We start from the raw sequence: 20,883 nt of genomic DNA, 5'->3' as shown, positions 1-20,883 counted from the left end.
AGACTGTTCTATGTTAAGTCCGGTTATATACTCGCACGTGCGACTCAGCCGTGACAGCTCAGTGTGACACAACCATGTGGTTCCCTTATTTACATTCATGTTCACACCTTTTCACAAGCGTACCTACTCATGAATGAATGGCCTTAAGTAAACGTCTGAAAAATAGGTCAAGCGAGACATCACTTCCGGTTTAAAACACAAATGAGGTCAATATAATCTGGAAATCTTTTACTGAAATAAATGTAGCGCATTAATCTATTTTTGAGTTTCACTGATAAAAGAAAGTTACTAATTGCCTAACGTAAACTAAAACAAAAACACATTTTCAAGTTCGTCATCTCGAACCGGCGCGAGTACACTTCAACATGGCCGACATTGATGCAGTGTGTTTTGCAAGGTTTATTTTGGTGATAATTTGAGCTGAATGCAATTATTTGCAAATCCAGTGTGAATAAGTATTACTTTTGCATATCAATGACACTCAGATTTGTATGTCAGTAGAAAGTATGCCCGCATTTACAACGTAATTCCCTTTTTTGTGTAAGACACCTTCACAGCGTTCAGCAACATGGCGGCATCCCCATTGAAAACTAGTGATGAAAACTTGGAACGCAAATTTGAACAGGTCTCAAATACACAGGATGGCGTGCAAGGTTTATCGCTGTGGATCATTCACCACAAATCTTCCTACAAAAGAGTGGTCGATATATGGCTGAAGGTTTTGAAGAAATGTACGTTTCCAAACTGAAAATTGACATCCTTTAGCTTTGAATTTTGTTTGATAACAGAAGCACATGTATGTCAATGTAATGCGTCTGGTTACACACTTCCCTTTAGTTTAGGGACTGTTTTTGGTTAACAAAATCAAAAGAATGGCTATCCAAACGTTAATCTACAGTGCATGTGTGTCCAAATAGGTACTGGAGCACTGGCAAATATGGCTTGTTATATATAACAATGGTCAAATAAACACGCCAGTACTGGTCGTAAATATATTGTGCACATTAATTGAAGTGTTGACCAAGTGAGTCAGTGAAATGAAAATTTTTAATTTAAAAACTCAATTCCCGGTGACTTCATTAAATGTCACAGTTGCAATTCTTGGTACTTGCATCCTTTATCCTCTCCATCTGATGGTCAGACAGGAATATTTACGATTTCTGTACGAAATCACGAAATATTTAAATCCCTCTCGACACATGAACAACTTCCAATGCATGTTATTGATGGTACTTGGAAGCATCTTCCAAAAGCACGGGCCAAATCTGCATCATCAGGATGCTTATCATCAGGAACACGAACGAAGCAGACGCCATATTGAATAGACACATTATAGCTTTTTACTAATAAGGGATGTATGTTGACAGGGAAAAAATGCGTCGATGGAATTCAAACAAATTAATGAAAGTTGAGTTTTTATGCAAAGGATTTCATTTCACTGTTTGGTCAACACTTCAATCGATGTGCCCTATACACGTATAGTCATATGAAATTCCACCCAGACAAATGCATCAATCTCATTATATCACCAAAAAGCACCCAAATTAAACACCAATGCACACTCCATGACCACACACTAGAATATGTAACTTCAAACAAATACCTAGGCATCACACTTCAATACAACTTAAAATGGGATAAACACTTTAACAACATCACATCAAATGTAAATCAATCACTAGGCTCTCTGAAACGCAACCTAAAAATATATTCACCACACATAAAAGAACATGCATACAAGGCCATTGTAAGACCAAAATTCAAGTACTGCTCTTCAGTTTGGGACCCACATAATACAAATAACAAATCAATTAGAAAAAGTACAACGAAGAGCAGCACGATATGTCCTAAACAAATACCATAACACAAGCTCAGTCACAGATATGATTACACAACTTGCAAAGGCCAACGCATGCACTACACACACGCAGAACAAGAACATGCATTATTCTTCTCGACAAATAATACACCAACAAGTAGCAATACACACTAACAATCTCATCCCGGGAGACACCAGAACACGTCAAGGACACAACCTTAGTTACATATCTACACATCCAAAGACACATACAGACATTCATTTCCATATACCATAATATAGTGGAACCTCCTACCCAAAACAATAATTCAATCAGAAACACTAGCAGAATTCAGGACATGCACCACATAACATAATCGAATATATACAAAACCTACAACATAACTAACACTCGCTCACTGTTTTTATCCTATAGCAAATAACAAAGATAAAAAAAATAAAAAATCACAGTACATAATAATTAACAACAACAGCACAAGACCGACTTCCATAATCGACAGAGGAAATAAAAAAGATGAAGATATAGCCAAATCTATCTATATAGCTAGATTGGCTGGTGCTCCAGTACCTGCCAAAGACATAGACTAATTAATGTCTGTTGAATCCGAGTCTGTTGAGATTGACTATAATTGCATGCACAGGCTCCTGAACTCTGAATGGTAATCTTTTTCTGGTCAGCTATATCTGCTGTGTGAAACACTGGTTTGTCTCCCAAGTCTTGTGACAGTGATTTTGGATAATTTGAATTTATGTTGGAAAAATATATGTTAGTAATTTCATTTCCCACTCACTTGACTACATGTCATGTGCTCCTACTTGACACCTTATGAATGCTACATTGATTATTTAGATTGAAGTACTGCTGTCCACTACTCCCATTGACAGCCATCTTACCAACATCAGTAGGACGTTGCACAAGCCTATAAAAATGACTTCTGTTAATTTCATCAAAAGTAAACCAAAAAACATGCTACACAGCAATTTTTTTAATAGACAAAGTTAACAGTTTGAAATCATTTATTTTTTATTTGGGTGATTTGCATTTTTGGTACACATGTGAAAGCCGCTTTGGTATTAACAGCACTTTTTAACATTATAATTAAAAAAACTTAGACCGTGAGGAAAAGGTAAACTGATACCTGTTTTGGTTTTGACTTGTCAACAAGTTTTATTGTTGGAAACAGTTCTGATTGACCGATACATATTAATATAGGTAAGATGGTTGTCGATGTGAGCAGACAACAGCACTTCATTCAAACTAAAGGATGTAGCACCCTGAATGTGTAGAGGTTGGACATAGGTGTAATTGGTTTCCCCAGCAAACATGTAACACTCTCAAAATGGCTGTTGCTGGAGTTGGGTGAATTATACACAATGTATCCATAGAGCAATAGATAGCTGACTAGCAAGTGAGCGATTCAAATTTTGGAGGCTGTGATTATAGTCAGTTTATAAGCGGACTAGTTGAATATGGGTCGTTTGCCCAAAATCTTGTTTGCACGTAGCGTCAATTGAAAGTTTCATATCGTGCATATTAATCCATACATAAAACTATTGTCAAATTGTCAAAAAATAAACCCTTAAAAGATCCAGATTTCAGTTTGTATTTAATCTTTAATTTTCATCTTGTATTTTGACTGTAAGCTAGTAATTTAAATTTATAAAAAAAAATGCATTCCTTAATTTACTTAATGATTGATATGCCATCTATTATTTTAGCAACGACAAAACATAGGCTAACACTCTTCAATGTTTGCAATGATGTGGTCCAGAATGGTAAAAGGAAGAAGGCAATGATTTACTTGGAAGGATTCAAGGAGGTACTGAAGGAAGCGATGTCACTAGTCAGGTAAGGCCAAGGTATAATAGGAAGGGGTTTCATGTCCACTAGTCAGGTAAGGCCGAGGCATAAGGAAATCATGTTTTACTAGTTAGGTGAGGCCTAAGTATTATAGGAAGCTGTATCACATTCAGTTAAAGCATGGTAAAACTATTGTTGTACATACAAATTTACAACATAATCAGTCTGGTAGTTAACTTAAGCTAAAAGTTTATTTTATGAAACTGACACAGTGTGTGCCAAGCTACACAGGACTAAATATATAACTTGTAAAACAAAAGTTGGACCATAATCGGATAAAAAAAAAAAAAAAAAATCTTTTGAAATTTAGACACACAAAAGACCAAAACAAAGTAAGTTTAATTTTTGGTTTGGTAGTCGTTTAAATTATTGTTTTGCACACAATGCTGACATTTCAGTGACAAGGTTAAAGCACCAGGTTGAAGATTGCCCAAGATTCATTAACATGTACAACGTTATCAATACCATTCAGTGACTAGGTTAAAGTACCAGGTAGAAGATTGCCCAAGATTCATTAACATGTACCACGTTATCAATACCATTCAGTGACTAGGTTAAAGTACCAGGTAGGAGTTTGCCTAAGATTCATTAACATGTACCACGTTATCAATACCATTCAGTGACTAGGTTAAAGTACCAGGTAGGAGATTGCCTAAGATTCATTAACATGTACCACGTTATCAACACCATTCAGTGACTTGGTTAAAGTACCAGGTAGGAGATTGCCCAAGATTCATTAACATGTACAACGTTATCTATACCATTCTCATTAGTGTTGGGATGATTGTCGCTAATAATCGAAGACTATCGCTCAGGTGTGACGTCGGCGACAATCGATTGAAAACTTGTCACTATCGATAGTTCGAAAATATCCTTCACGGTAATTAACACCACTTGCACGAAACTATGGAAAGGGAGATCACTGTCGCCTCGTGGTCATGATTAAAAAATGACAGCCACAGCTGCTGTTAGCAATTGCAATTGTATCCCTATCCAGGGACAGTTAAATCAGCCGTATGGAAACAGTTCATGTTCCGGAAAAAAAGGAGATTTGGTGGGACCCGCAATAAAATCAAATTTAGACATGCCAACTGTCATTTGTAGGCTATGTAAGAAAAGCTAAGCCAACAAAGGTAAATTCGATATAAATTACACCGATATAGTATCTAAAAGCTTTTTGAAATTAAAATTTTCTGAATGGCCAAGTATTTTGAAATAGTTGATTGAAAAACAAAACTAATGGCAAATTTCTTTGAAATGGCATAGTTCGTTAGAGGCCCCCCTACACCCTAAAGAAGAAGGTTATTTACGTTAGCTGATTGACTGACTGTTGAAAATAAACAAATGAAGTTATTTTCTAACACTTTGTAGTTTGTATTTTCTGTGATGTATTTACTCTCAACATAAAATCTTATGTTTATAGTCATGATACACATATGAAAATAAATTTTGGAAAACAAGTATTAGTGAGTACTGAACATGTTTAAGTAAGTACTATTACAAAGCCATCCAATCACCTTGCAGTTATGTTACATGCAGGTTAGCATACTACAGAGGGTGACTAAAGGCCAAAAGGTGCATACAGAAGCAGTAAAACATACTACATAATGATAAAGGATTACTAGCTAGTGCAGTCTTAAGCAAAATAAGTGCTATTGTGTTAATGTACACTTAAAATTATGTAATTTAAAACCAAAACAACACAAGTATACATTAGGAAACTACACAATACAACAAATACATATTACATATATATTTTTATAATAGATACATTAATTTTCTGACTTTTTCTGCACGTGTCATACAAACCGATTGAACTATCGATAGTCAATCGGTTTTTAGGCTTCCGTTTAATCGATTGTAATTTTCTGTCCGATTCCCAACACTAATTCTCATATCAAATTGAACAAAACAAATAAAAAATGGAAGGGAGCCCAATTAGGTACGTCTTGAATGACCATTTGGGTAAATATTGCATGACTTGTACCCAGTTATTATAAGGGTACCCAGTTATTATAAGGGTAACTCTGATCAAACAATGCCAGATATGTGAAAGTACATATATATGTATATATATATGCCTTTTATCATCTGAGATGACTCTAACAGCCTGGTTGGAACACAAATTTTGAAAAAATTGACACTAGCTCTGATGTACATATATCTATTTACTTACCATATTGTCTCCATTACATTGCTTTACTAAAAGTAAAGTTTCTCTTGAATATGTAATATAATAAAAGTGGTACTATAAGCTTTTGGCTTTTAAGCCCCAGTTATTAGAACAAACGCATCACTGCAGTAAACCACATGTCTACATAATACATGGGAAAGGGAAAATTAACGCTGGGTGGATATAGATTTTACTAATGAAGGGTGAAAGTTTGACTCTCTGATTCTTGTACATCTTTAGATTGAAACACCTTCATTGATCCCGTACTGAAATGTGAAATCACCCACTAGGATATTCTATTTCAATGTGAAATCACCCACTAGGATATTCTATTTCAATGTGAAACTTTATTCTGTCAGATTGACACATACAACTGTGGTGAAAAAAATCATAAATCTTATGATTGATTAAATATTTCCTTTGTTTTTCTCACAGGGATGACAGCATCAGAAACAATGTAACAAGGATATTGAAAATATGGAAGGAAAGAAGTATCTTCCCTGCAGCTTTTGTTACAGAGCTTCAGGATACCTTGAGTAAGAATTGTATCACAACCATCTATAAAAAATGCAGACAATGACAATACTTTATGCCAAGCTCTTGGTATACAAATTAATTTGACTTGCACCAACATATTGCGCTGTATTGAAATGTCAATCTGGCATATAGTGTTAGAGCATGTAGACTTCATATAGACGTGATGTAGGGCCATTATTTAATACCATGATCACAAGCTGTAGAAGACTGTTACGCAGGCTTTACTGGCAAATAAAAGTTTGGAAACCATCTACATGTATTTTAGCCACTATGAAACTATTGCAATTGATTGTGAATTTCAACAGCTAATTAGAAATTCACTCACATAACTGTTCTTTTCATTAAATATAATGTGGTAACTAACATTTGAGTATATCAAACACATAGCGAAAGACAAAGACATGTAGTCCATGATTTGATGAGACTAAGGAGATATTATTTGGGGTTAATATAAATATTTTTCGAAAAGGCCAAAAAACTACTTAAGGAAACTTTTGAGTGAGATATATTGTAACTTGCATATTCTTAAAATTGAGATGCATTTTGCAAGTAGATTGTGAATAATTGGAACTACATTGTCTGTAAGCATTGACCTGAATTAATTCGTATAATGCACCTGTTTTAAATAAAGCAACAACAAAAATTGCTTCATTTACATAAGCCAATGCTGAAATGTTGCATCGATTTCTGGCTCCAATTTAAAGCACTACATAAACATCAGTATAGCTTTTGTTTAAAATATGTCACTTTCAATTTTAATATGACAATTTCTAAGCAGAAGGCCAACTTGTTGAAAATGGGTTACCGGTGAAAACCATATATTGAATGAAGGAGATATATTGAGTAAAATTACAATTAGAATTTCGAGAAGTACTGTACTCAAATGTTTATCAAAATGGGCATTGGTGGAAGTCTGGGTGCAACAATTCTCATGGCTGGTTGTATGTTGAGATCATGGGTCAGTCAGACAAATCAATAGCAAAACATAAAACATTTTTAATATGAAATGATGTGTTGTACTGGAGAAAAAATTAGATCATAAATCAATTCTTTCCCCAGCAACTACATCACCTTTCTCTGCTGTGCGTCCATCACCAGTGGTAACCAATGCTCCAACTACATCAATATCAGCAGCTGCTGTAGCACCTACAGCTACGAGTCAACCCACACCTACGAGTCAACCCACACCTACGAGTCAACCCACACCAGTCCACACCAGAGCCAAGGCTGATCCAAAGATTCTTGCTGATTTCAAGGTAAATAATGAATTAATAGAGCACTATTCCACCCATTCCAGTCCATACCATAGCCAAGGCTAATCCAAAGATCCTGGCTGATACAGCAACATGTTATCAGTCACTGCCTGATACCGCAACATGTTATCAGTCACTGTCTGATACAGCAACATGTTATCAGTCTCTGTCTGATACAGCAACATGTTATCAGTCACTGCCTGATACAGCAACATGTTATCAGTCACCGTCTGATACAGCAACATGTTATCAGTCTCTGTCTGATACATCAACATGTTATCAGTCACTGCCTGATACAGCAACATATTATCAGTCACTGTCTGATACAGCAACATGTTATCAGTCTCTATCTAAATACAGCAACATGTTATCAGTCACTGTCTGATACAGCAACATGTTATCAGTCACTGTCTGATACAGCAACATGTTATCAGTCACTGTCTGATACAGCAACATGTTATCAGTCACTGTCTGATACTGCAACATATTATCAGTCTCTGTCTGATACATCAACATGTTATCAGTCTCTGTCTGATACAGCAACATGTTATCAGTCACTGTCTGATACAGCAACATGTTATCAGTCACTGTCTGATACAGCAACATGTTATCAGTCACTGTCTGATACAGCAACATGTTATCAGTCACTGCCTGATACCGCAACATGTTATCAGTCACTGCCTGATAAGCAACATGTTATCAGTCACTGTCTGATACAGCAACATGTTATCAGTATCGGTCTGATTCAGCAACATGTTATCAGTCTCTGTCTGATACAGCCACATGTTATCAGTCACTGCCTGATACACCAACATGTTATCAGTCACTGTATGATACAGCAACATGTTATCAGTATCGGTCTGATTCAGCAACATGTTATCAGTCCCTGCCTGATACAGCAACATGTTATCAATCTCTGTATGTTACAGCAACATGTTATCAGTATCGGTCTGATTCAGCAACATGTTATCAGTCACTGTCTGGTACAGCAACATGTTATCAGTTACTGCCTGATACAACAACATGTTATCAGACACTGTCTGATACAGCAACATGTTATCAGTCTTTGTCTGATACAGCAACATGTTATCAGTCACTGCCTGATACAACAACATGTTATCAGTCACTGTCTGATACAGCAACATGTTATCAGTCTTCTGATACAACAGTCACTGCCTACAGCAACCAGTCAATGCTTCATATTTCAACAAAACAATTTATCATCAACTATGTGTTATAAAGTCATTTGACTGGATGCCACTGATAAAAATATACCATTTTGAATTGAATATAAATGATTCTTGTATTGTTTTTTTGTGAGCATTATTTTCTGTGAGCAATTTAAAGATATGTGCGTCTGTTATGAATCCTTTTTATTGAACAGTTTTGCCTTGAGACAGTTATGATGTTGGAACACACCAATATTTACATAAAGAACTCTTTAACCTTATTGTTTTCTTGCAGCCACAAACCCTTATTGATCGTATCAACAATTTCAAGCGTTTGGAAGGAGAGGTGGAACTTAAATGTAAACAATTGTCAAGTCTCAAGCTAGACGCCTCCAGTATAGAAGCAATCAAACAACTAAAGGGTAAGGCTACTGACTGCCAACATTGATTAGCAGGGAACAGTATTTATAAACTCTGTGGTGTGTGGTGGATAAACACATTTATTATACCTCTCTTTCAAAATTTTGATTTTATATAAATTTTTCGATGAAAACATACCAAAAACAGTATCTTTCACTCATACAATTGTAGATGGTTCTTCCTTTGTATATACAAACTAGGTCTGTCAATATCTCCAGTGTTCTCCCCAGAAATATTTTGATGCGCTATGGCATCTATTTTTTAACCCTTCCATCACAGCGCAGTTCTGCGAACCATTTCCACGTCACAACCCATCAATCTTGCACGAAGCCATTTTGAGAAAGAAACCCTAAACAAGAGTAAAAAATTAATAATTTATAAAGTTAATTCTAAATAAAAAGCATTACTTTAACCTGACATTGCGTTATTATTGCTCAATTCTTGCCCTTTTTTTTTTTGAATACCTACAAAAAATATTATCTAACTCAAGAAAATGGATAATTTTAGCAAATACTTAAGCATTGTTTTCCAAGAATATCATCATAGAAATAAATGAATAAATGTCTGAGAATAAATGAATTATAACATTCCAACCAAAGGTATTTATTTTGACAAATTATTGATTAATTTTTAAATCCATGATTTATTTTTAAAATTCAGTTTAAAAAAAATCCCTTAGCTATGAAATTAACCAGGCCTAGCTATCTGTTTTCATTAAGTAAACAAAAACAATCTGAATTTTATCACAACAATGTTCATGTTTCAAAAGCAATTGCATCACGGATTACGTAACATTATTCAGGTTATCAAAATAACATGGCCGCCACGTGCAGTCTGCTCACTTAAAAAAGTTTTCTAAAAGTTGTATCGACAGTCTTTTGTTGATAAAAGCTTCTCACATAGCTTACTTATTTCAAGTATTAAAATGTTATGGCTGAAAACAATACACTAAGGTAGACCAGTAGACGCTTGGCATTTTACTGAAAGCTAGGTCCTACATGCTGAACATCTGTGTTTATATTTATTATTTTTGTTGTAAGTCACCTATGAATATCAAAACGTAGATTGAAGCCTTGATAATTAACAGACATCATTAATTATAATTAGACAATGACACACTGGTAATTGTGGTCTATTGTTCACGTTTCACACTTATACGTAGTTCAAAACCCCCACAGGTAAATCTACCTGCAGGGAAGAGTTTGTTGATCAGGGTGTCGATCGTAGAGAACTATAAAAAGCTAGTCTAATGCGGTTGAGTCTAATTGACAAGGGGAGAAGAGGTTAGGCCTATCACGATTTGTGAGAACTTGTCAGTTGATGTGTAACAGTCAAATGCATGCGTAACGGTAAAATGGCGATGCGTAGCGGCTCAAAATTAATGCGTAACAGTACCGTTACAGTCTTCATATAACAACAGTTGTCCAGTTGTTGTGTCCATCTTTGCTTGATGATGAACTGGACTTTCTATGCTATGATTTTCTGTCACGGCTGTCCCATATTATAAGTTTTTTAAGCTATAATAGTATAGGGCTGCAATGGTCAGAAAAAATGCCACTCGGATAACCATGTTTGCTTACCTGAACCGAAACCGTTTTTTGTGCAATGAGATACGGCCACCAATTTTGGTTGTCTCACTTCACTCTAATGTGTTGGCATCACTATGCACACATATTTCTGCGCATCACTTCTGGTCGGAACACTGAAGATAGCTGCCAGTGAATGATGAGTAACATTGTTATCCCCCGCTTTCACCGAAACGTGGGATATTAATTTTGGTTTGTGCGTCTGTCTGTCTGTCACGCTTCATTTCCATGCAATAACTGCAACAAATACTAACCGATTTTATTCAAACTTGATAACAGGGTTTAATGCCTTAAGGGCTCAGCCAAGTTTGATGACCAGTTTCAGCAGACTTGATTTGGCGGAGAAATGGCCCTTTGAATAACGAAAAACATTATCTGCCGTTTCTGGCAATAACTACAACAAATGTTTACCGATTTTCTTCAAACTTGGTAACAGGGTTGAATGACTTAAGGGCTCAGCCAAGTTTGATGACCACTTTCAGCGGACTAAATTTAGCAGAGTTATTGCCCCTTGAATAACGAAAAACATCATTATCTGCAGTTTCTGTTCATTTACTCTCGCAAATATTATCCGATTGTCTTCAAACTAAGTAACAGGGTTCAATGCATTAAGGGCTTGGCAAATTTACGCAACCACTTTAATCAGTCTCCATTTGGCAGAATTATGGCCCCTTCATTAACGAAAAACATCATTATACGCAGTTTCCGCTTAATAACTCGAGCAAATATTAGCCAAATTCCTTCAAACTTGATAACAATGTTTTAAGTGCCATTTCACTGAAATGTCCTAACCAGGACATGGTAATGTAGCATGATACTGCACTGAGTCTCATTATTCTGACAACAGGCTAACCAATAGAGTCAATTCAAAAAAGAAATAGTAGAAAAGTTAAATAGGAAGAAGTCAGAGGTCTGAAGTGTTGCAATAAGGAAAGAAGATCACTTTTAATCTCCTGTGTGTCTGCAAGAGAAGGGCACTGACGAAAACCCCAAAATTCTGCAGGAGATCTGACTTTAGTTCCCTTTTATGATCATGCTGTGAGATGCAGTACAATAGTACCTATTTTAAATGTCCCACATCTTAGTTTGCAGAGAGTGACATTTCAAAAATTGAGGCATGACAATTGAGGTCTAGGAGATCTTGACCTTCATAAAACTGTTGTTCCCTTGGTATGAGATTGTCATTACAAAATGTATACAGAGAAATGATAAAAGCGGACTTAAATTTTCATTATCAAAATAAATTATTTGTATTGTGAATAATAACGTATTAACCTGGTCCAAATAATTGAAGTTTGCTATTGAACTGATTGTGTTCATACTTAAATATAGAATCTGTTTGATAATTACAAGGGATGGATACTGTTAGGCACACTGCAGGTTTATTTGTATTTTTGCAACAAAATTGTGGTAGAGCATAGTTTTTTCAAATATTCAAGAAAATAATAAATTTATATTTCCAAATTTCAACCTCAAATTGTGGGGAAGAAAAGAAAAAAAAAAGAGGTGGCCTACTAAAATCGGGTGTTACAAGAGAAATTTTGATAAATTTGTCATAGGTAAAGGGAGATAACTGGAGATTGTCATCCTTGGAAGTTGTGGATAAGAAATTGTATCATGTACTTAAATTTTATTATTTTATGATGGGTTTGTAATGAAGTCTGTGAATCTTGAAATTTCACCAGTTTGATTTTTAAACTAAGAATTCTTGGATTTTTATGGCACTGTATTTTCTATTGTGTAACACTGACCAGGACCATCTAACAAGCAAAGATGTGAGTTGTTTTCTTGTCACATAAGTCACTGTAAAATCAGAGGATTACCTTTAACATGTAATGTAGTAATAGCTGACACACAGCCAAATCTCCAATAAAATGTCATGTTTTTGTCAGGTTTATGAAATTGCAAATGTTATAATTATTGGTTCACAAATTTATCTATCTTTGCTAAGGTATGGATTACTAATACAGCTGTTATTGAATTTTGAATTATTTTAGTCACTTAAACTATGAGATAAAACTGATGTTAAATATGAAGTTTGCACTTCCAATTGAATATTGAGAATATTGTGAAAGTTAATTAGAATGATGCATACAAAAACAGGGAAAAGATGAGTCTGTAGTTACTTACCTTTAGAATTGTTTCTGTCTCAATGTCTTTTTTAAATTCTTTATTTTGTTTCATTTGCTTGAAACATTTGTGCATGACAAACAATAAAGTGTCAGTAGCCAACAAATCTATTGTTTGTGTCAACTACCTTGTACTAAGAAAATGAGATATTGATTAGTGTTCCTACTTTGATTTTACAGAAATCTAGAAGGCAATTCAAAAATTGAACAAAAAACATTCCTTTTTTTTTCTTCCCATGATGCAACAGATTCAATTACACCCCAAAGACATAGTGAATAACTAACAATCATTCACATTTTCAAATGTATCAATAAAAGCGACATGACTAAGTTTTTGTTTTAATTCATATAATGTTAATATTGTTTTTCTTTGTAGTGTCTGGAAGTATAGATCTGGATTCGTATTATCACACTTTTTTTTTTAACAGATCGGTCCCATGGAAAGCAGTTCTCCAAACAGTTTGAAGATTCCAGTCACAAACTGGAGGACTGGGTGGCACACGCAGAGCGGGAGATCAACGATAGAAAGTCTCTCATCCAACTGATGGAGCAGAGTGAACTCTTCTACGACGAACAGTACAGGGAGGCAAAAATTGTAGCCAATGTAAGTGAGATAATTTGTGTAAGGACATTTGAATAATGTTATAATAGAAAATGAGGAAAGAAAAATATCTGAAAACTCCTATTTGAACACTACTAATTTCATGCTAAGAAATACTTATTACATAACTACCTTGTTATCAGTGTCTTAACACTCATTACATGAAATTTGTGATATGAACATTTGTAAAAAACACTGAATAGATTTGTAAATGGCTTTAGGTTCCCATGGCTTTCCCCTACAACAATGCCGTTGGGGTAATAGGGTAATGGCACGAGCAGAGTATATTTCCATCATTATTACGTCTCCGTTTCAAATGAAAGGAGACATGTATTAGTCCTTGTTCATTTTCTTCAGGTTCTCTTATATATTCTTGGCTTTGCCTTAACTTTTAATTAAAAGTTATTTTGATATACCTTCGTCATCTGTAGATGGTGGCATTACACTATGATTATGTTACCCTAACCTTAACCTCTAGTCAAAGGTCAAATCAGTGAAAAGTTTTATCAATTTAACTTTCAAAATGTTATTGGCTTCAAGTATACCTGAATTAGCCACAGGTATGCAGTGCACAGCAGTTATTTCTCTTTGATTTTTACCTGAAGGTCAAAGGCAAATTTAAATTCCAGTCAAATATAATACTGGCTATAAGGAAAGACTTGTGTTTGTTTACAAGACAAAGCTCTGGTAGTTTCAGCAGTGTGTCAAAAAAATAAAAATAAATGGAAGTGAAAACACGTCAGATATCACATGTCTGGAGCATATCTCCCTCCTTATTTTACCAAAGATCATCACACTTGATATCTTCATTTTGACCTTTTTCCTCAATTAAAATTGGTTAGTCTTACCTCAGTGAAATGTATGATCCTCTTTACTTTACATACCTGGTGAATCTGATGATATTTGGGCAATCCATTCAATACAAAGTTTTGCATTTCTGTATATTACCCCAGTATTAAGAACTCCTACCTGTTGTAGCCCACTGAGCTTATTGACAAGTTGGCAAATAAAAAAAGATTAAGGGAAAGAAAACTATGTACAGTCATGTATGTTGCAATGTCGCGTACCCTTGTGGATGTGTTTGTCTTAACAAAAACATGTACTCTCTGCAAATGTGTGGTACTTCTTACCTATTAAAACAGAAAATAGATTGTTTTGGGTCATCATGAATTTAGTATTTGCTACTTTATCTTGAACTAATGGTCATGTATTTTGTATTGTATCATTTGCTAATAGACAACTGAATGTTGGATAATGGTAACATGTACTCTTGATTGTATGTTTTGCCAGGCCTATAAGAATTTTGGAACAAGAATCAATAATTTGAGGAAGAAGTTGGATGACTTGAAGGGATCACTGCCTAGTCCGATTCCGTCTCCTTCCATGGATGCTCCTTCTCCAGGGAACACACCGCCCCAGCTCCAAGATGACGACAATGAGGCTGTGGACATGGAATTGGACGAAGAAAATGAGAATGCTCCTCACATTGTCTGTATGTATAAAGGAATTCCTCTTTGAGAGAAATTGAAATTATTGCCTGCAAGAAATAAAAGCACTTATCACAACAACAACATCGTCCCCCCCCCCTGGGGGCATTCGCCTGTGCTTACCTCTTTCTGGATATCTTGGTTAGGGTTCAGTCCCACAACTCAAATACTAGTACGCATTCAATAAACTCTATACAATATAACCTCGGTGTATCGCCACTTATCACAACAACACCATCGTCCCCCCCCCCTGGGAGCATTCGTCTGTGCTTACCTCTTTCTGGATATCTTGGTTAGTGTTCAGTCCCACAACTCAAATACTAGTAAGCATTCAATAAACTCTATACAGTATAACCTCGATGTATCGCCACCCGTTCTACCGCCAAACTCGCATACCTCCATCAATTTTGTCATAACCGATTTCCCCACACTTAAATGCACCCGTTGTACCGCCAAACTTGAGTACCGTCATCCGCCACAATGTTTTGAGAACAGTCGTGCAATTATCCCTTTGTTGGCCCCAAGAACACCGCCACGCTACGTCACAGAAATTTACCTGTGTCGTTGATTTCACAGCTAAGTGAGCCCCGTGGGTCAGTTTAAGATGTTGTTATTACGTATGGTATCTGTGTCTAATCAATTTATTAATTTACATTTGAAAACAATTTACCATATCACCTCTGTCGGTTATTTATTCATTCATTCACATATGGCTTCTCACATGGCTTCTCAAAAAAAGGATTGATTTGATGATAGCGAGACGGTTCTTTACTTAGTCGAACACTTACACTTGACTACAGAGTCTTGACGTACAGAAATTATGGCATTTGAAGTAGAGAAATGTAAATATTGGTATCACTATGCATACATAAATTGACGATTGAAAGTAAATCTGTAAATACGGGCATGTAAAACTGTGTATCAAAAATTGCATATATACATGTATATTTGAGTTCTCATTGGTAAGTGTTGGATATGTGCCCCAAAACAAACAAGCGTTCATCTACCTGTCATTTAAATGGGACAACTCGTTGTACCGCCAAACTCGTTGTACCGCCAAAATGCCTTTACATTGAAAGGAAACATTTTAAGGAATATTAATACAAGTAACAAATATAGGTCACTGTGACCTACATGATTTTAATTCATTGATCACAGTTAGTTTTTTGCATTACATTATCATGTGAAGTTAATTTTGGTCTATTGTTGTGCTTGCTTTATTTTTATATAGTTTGAAAAAATATATGGCTGCCAAGTAGCCATCTAATATTTTGCATGTGATGTTTTTTTTCTCAACTTTTCTCAACTGTTTAAAAGATCACGTTGCACCTTAATTTGCATGATCTCCATGTACCTTAGTACATGTGCTTGTGCAAGAATAAAACAGAGAAATGAAATATAGATAAAAGAACTTACATACCAGCTGGAATCTATTTTCTAGCCTTGTCTTCAAATTGGCGAGCTGTGCAGTTCTCTAATAGCTGTTGTTTAATTATTTTCATAGCTTCAACAAGAAAGGAATAATAAAGCACTTGAATTCAAGTTATTTCATACCTTTTTTTTTTTTTAAATAGATGAAAAGTGTTTTATATTGTATAATTCCTATTACAGCAGGAGCACCAGTCCCTATGGCAGACCGGGTCTCCATGCCAAACTACAATGCAGAAAATGCCTACACCTCTAGTCCTTCTGCGAGTAAAGGTAATTGATATTACAATATTATGCTACCGGTTAGTTACCAACTCATAAAGTCTGCGGTTGTACCAAATAATTAATATAGAGCTGGTAATGATAACAGTTTAACTGCTATGCCGCTAGGGACTTCAAAACTGTGTTCCTAGGGACTATATATTCCAGGTCACGATAAAAACAAGTTTCAAAGAACCTTATTGATCGGGGCTCTTTAATCCTTGTGTAAGCAACTTGGTTTACCAGCACCCTTGTAAAACACAAATTTTGACAAAGTAATGATTATCTAGAACAAATTTTGATGCCACAACTATTATAAAGAGGATAAAACCGTTATTTGTGAATGAACTGGTGCGTGTAGATCTGATGATGTTGCTTATGTTTTGTAGGAGACAGTGGCCTGGAGTCCAGGCTAGCTACAATGCTTCCTTCTCTACAGCAACACACAGGTGATGTGCGACACAGCTCCTCAGGTGACAGTTTGGTATACAACCCTCCCCCAGTCTATAATCCACCACCAAAACACAGTGCCCTGAGGGCCATCCAGTTAGAGAATGGCAATGATGGGGAGAACACTCCAGTCAAAGATGAAGGAAGCGCAACACCAGTTATGGATGAAAAGCCAGACAGTTCACCTCCAAGACCAAAGAATCAAAATCCCATAGACTTTCTTACACAGATTTTGTCCAAAACTACTAAAGGTTCAGAAACTGGGTCAAATTTTCTTCAAAATTTATCGCTTTTGACAAGTACTGTAAAATCTCAGTTTCAAAAAGGGAATATGAATCAGCCCGTTCTACCTCCTGGACCGATTCCTGCACCCGGTGTTCAGCCACCTCTTGGCCCACCCCCACAGCCCCCCAACTCCTGGGCTGAGTGGAAGGCACAGCGAGACCCCACTCCCCAACCTCCAACAGGTGTTCCTCCTCCTATGCCTGTTGTCTCCCAGCCACCCCCTCACCAGCCCCCTATGTCGCAGCCTCCTATAATGTCACAGCCCCAGAACATGCCATCTTCACAGCCTCCTGTGCCCCTAGCACAGGACCCCATGTCTCGTCCCTCTGTTCCTCAGCTCCTTATTCCTCCCCAAATGAGGAACTCCCTCCAGCCTTCTGTTCGTAGCATGCTATCCCCACCCACAGCCATTAGACCACCTCCCATCCCACCACCTATCTCGCCAGTAAGACCTCCAAACATTGGGTATCCTGCAACCTCTTTGTCATCTAACCAAATTCCCCCGCCTGTCAGACCTGATGGATGGAATTTTCCCCAGCCTCCTCATGGCGCCCCTCAGGGTCCTCCCCTTGGTCCTCCTCAAGGCTCTACCTCTCAGGGGCCACAGCAGGGGCCTCCTCCGCCAAATCTTGGCCCCATACATGGTCCACCACAAAGCCCAGTTTCCCAACAACCCCATTTTATACTGCGTCCTGGTTTCCTTGGTCAACCTGCTGGTGGATTCCAGGGACAGACAAACCATAGTTCATCTCCCCCGTGGAACCAAACACAGGGTCCCCCCCAGGGTGGGCCACCTGTCCAGCAGGATCAGTCATCTTCCCCCACATCTCCATTGCAGTCACCCCCAACTCCTCCCTCTGCACCTCCTAAAAGTATTCTTAGAAACAGAAAATCTAGTTTGAGAGAGGTGCCACTTACCCCTAGTCCTGGGGATCCTGTAGAACATTCCCCCATGAATTTACGTGTTCCGAAACCTCCTATGGAACCTCCAAGTCCAGATCATATAAGGTCTCTACGTTTATCGCGGGAGGATTCAGACTCTTCTACAGGTCATGTGCCAGATGACCACAAAGAATTTCTAGAAAAACTAAAGAGGAAAACTACAAGTAATATGACTCGGCCTGCTCCTCCATCCATGGATCAAGAAGACGAAGAGTCCAGAATTCCTGTGTTCACACGTAATGTTTCTCGGTCTAACCTGACTACAATTACACCTGTGGATCTTGAGGAACCTAACGAATCTGAAAGTGCTGAAGATATAAATAACCAGGAGAACAATAACGATAACATCATCACACAGATAAGTACCATAGACAGTAATCCTAGGGAACCAGCAGACAAACTTGATCCAGACGATATTCGACATGTGGGTGGCCAGCGTCGCCACCATGATGACTTTCCTCCACCTCATGAGAGGAGGCCGTATGATGATCGTGGTGACTATGATCGCTTTGCCCGTCCTCCTGATCAAGGCAGGGAATACTATGACCGATACAGAGATCAGTACTACAGAGGCCCGTATGGGGGCCCACCTCCCCCTAAAAGGCCATATCCAGAGCCATATGATGCCCACAGAAGACCTCCTAGACCGTATTATCGATACTAATGACTAGTTATTGTCATTCTGTTTGTACGGGACTGGCAGCAATCCGGTGTGTTAGTGTTGTAAGGTGATTGAAGTATGATAGAGCCACAAAACATGTTCTCATTGAAGTACAGTAAATTGTTATTGATGTGCAAGTTATTTGTCAATTTTGTTTTAAGATAACAAATAGCAGTTAAACTGTTGCGTGCATATATTTCTAATGAATTGTTGGAATTAAAATGCCACTTTTAACTTTCAAGACCGAATAATGTAAATGTGAGGCGTTTAATCTTCTGCATTAGATTGTTTGTAATCTTAGATAATGTTTTAGTAAATTGTTTAATGTTTGGTCTTTAAATTACAGATTTAAGAAGTAAAAACAAATATTTCTGGTTATGAATGAGATGAAAAAGTTCCTATCATGCTAGACTGCAATTTAAGTATATGTTTGATTAATTGAGCATGCATACATGTACTTCATTTCAAATTTATCTTAATTCTCGAAATACAGAAATGGCATGATGTACTAATTGCATCAGTTTCATCAACACCTATATTTACAGCCACTATTAATATATTTCGTCTATATACACAGACAAACATTAACTTGTATCATACTTTTAATTGGCATTTTTGGATAGTTTAATTTTCACAGATGGAGCATTGTCACAAGAAATTCGAGATTAATTATATATTACATATATTCTTTCCTAGGATTATAGCTGTTACAGCATTTCAATATATTAAGTAAATTGACTGTGTCTGTGAAACAGTTTGAAATATTTTCAGATTATTTGCTAAAATCATTGAATGCTGATTAAAGTATAAGATAAATTTTGGTATCTTGGTTTCAGAAGTACATAAAATCTGTGTAATGTTAGTATCTTGGTTTCAAAAGTACATAAAATCTGTGTAATGTGGTGCTTGATTATGACAACACTGATGTTGAAGCTGACTTTAAAAGGTGAAATTTAATTGAAATAACTTGTTGGGTAAACTTTTAAAGTATGGTATGATTAAGAAATGTTTATATCAAAACTTTGCAGTTATTTTTGCTTTAATACATGTGTGTAAAATCTACATTCATAATTCTCATAATGGCATTATTTAAATTAATGGGGAACATATTCTGATACAGCAGGTTTTATGCAGAGGAAAGTGTTATCATTATGAAAGTATGTAAGATAAATATCATGTCATTGGCCATCATCCCCTGATCTCGTCCTGTGCTGTGTGTCTACAGCAGGACCTGACCAGAATCATTTGCTATACAGTGTGTTAGTGGCATTGTTTGATTGATTGATAGAGCGTTAAGGTGTATGTTGAATTGTGTGTGTCTATTTTACAGTAACAATCATGTTTTAGAGAGCAGCATTCTCTCTGATGCCATGGTGAAGGTGTCAGAATGGTTTATCATCATTAATAGAACTGTAGGCTGAAGAAAATGATGATTAAGTTGGTTCATAATAAAACAGTTAATCAACTTTATACACGGACCATTTTGTGTTTTTGTATTGGCAATATTAACAAAATTATTCCACTATGAAGATAATCTCCCATGTAGAAGCACCAAGACTCTAGTAGAAGTTCCAGGTTACTTTGGATTAAATTGATGGTCTCTGACCTCTTTTGATCTAAAAGGGAAACTAAAACATAACAATATGATAAAATTGTTATATTTTTTGGCAATTTGAGATCTGATGTTAATGTGTAATTAGCTTTAAGTGTGCGGGTAAGTCACTCCAATAATATCGTACCAAACTTGAATCAGATATATTTTCATATTAGCTCCATTAGAAAGGTTTCACCCAGACCACTACCTATTGTATGGAATTTAAG

At 36.4% G+C, this 20,883-nt stretch overlaps 1 protein-coding gene across 1 annotated transcript; it reads left to right on the top strand.

The window, feature by feature from the left end:
- Positions 1 to 344: 344 nt before the first annotated feature.
- LOC110456364 (regulation of nuclear pre-mRNA domain-containing protein 2-like) lies at positions 345 to 20,532 on the top strand. Its single transcript, XM_021507051.1, has 9 exons — positions 345 to 731; positions 3,539 to 3,668; positions 6,289 to 6,389; positions 7,450 to 7,646; positions 9,108 to 9,234; positions 13,376 to 13,551; positions 14,839 to 15,040; positions 16,647 to 16,736; positions 17,114 to 20,532. Exons 1-9 carry the CDS (start codon positions 569 to 571, stop codon positions 19,063 to 19,065), a joined length of 3,138 nt encoding a protein of 1,045 aa, XP_021362726.1. The 5' UTR covers positions 345 to 568; the 3' UTR covers positions 19,066 to 20,532.
- Positions 20,533 to 20,883: the final 351 nt, after the last annotated feature.

This window comes from Mizuhopecten yessoensis, unplaced genomic scaffold (genome assembly GCF_002113885.1).
Source record: "Mizuhopecten yessoensis strain PY_sf001 unplaced genomic scaffold, ASM211388v2 scaffold8713, whole genome shotgun sequence".
Taxonomy (NCBI): Eukaryota; Metazoa; Mollusca; class Bivalvia; order Pectinida; family Pectinidae; genus Mizuhopecten; species Mizuhopecten yessoensis.
The sequence above is the reverse complement of the archived record's forward strand: the minus strand, read 5'-3'. Positions and strand labels throughout refer to the sequence as shown.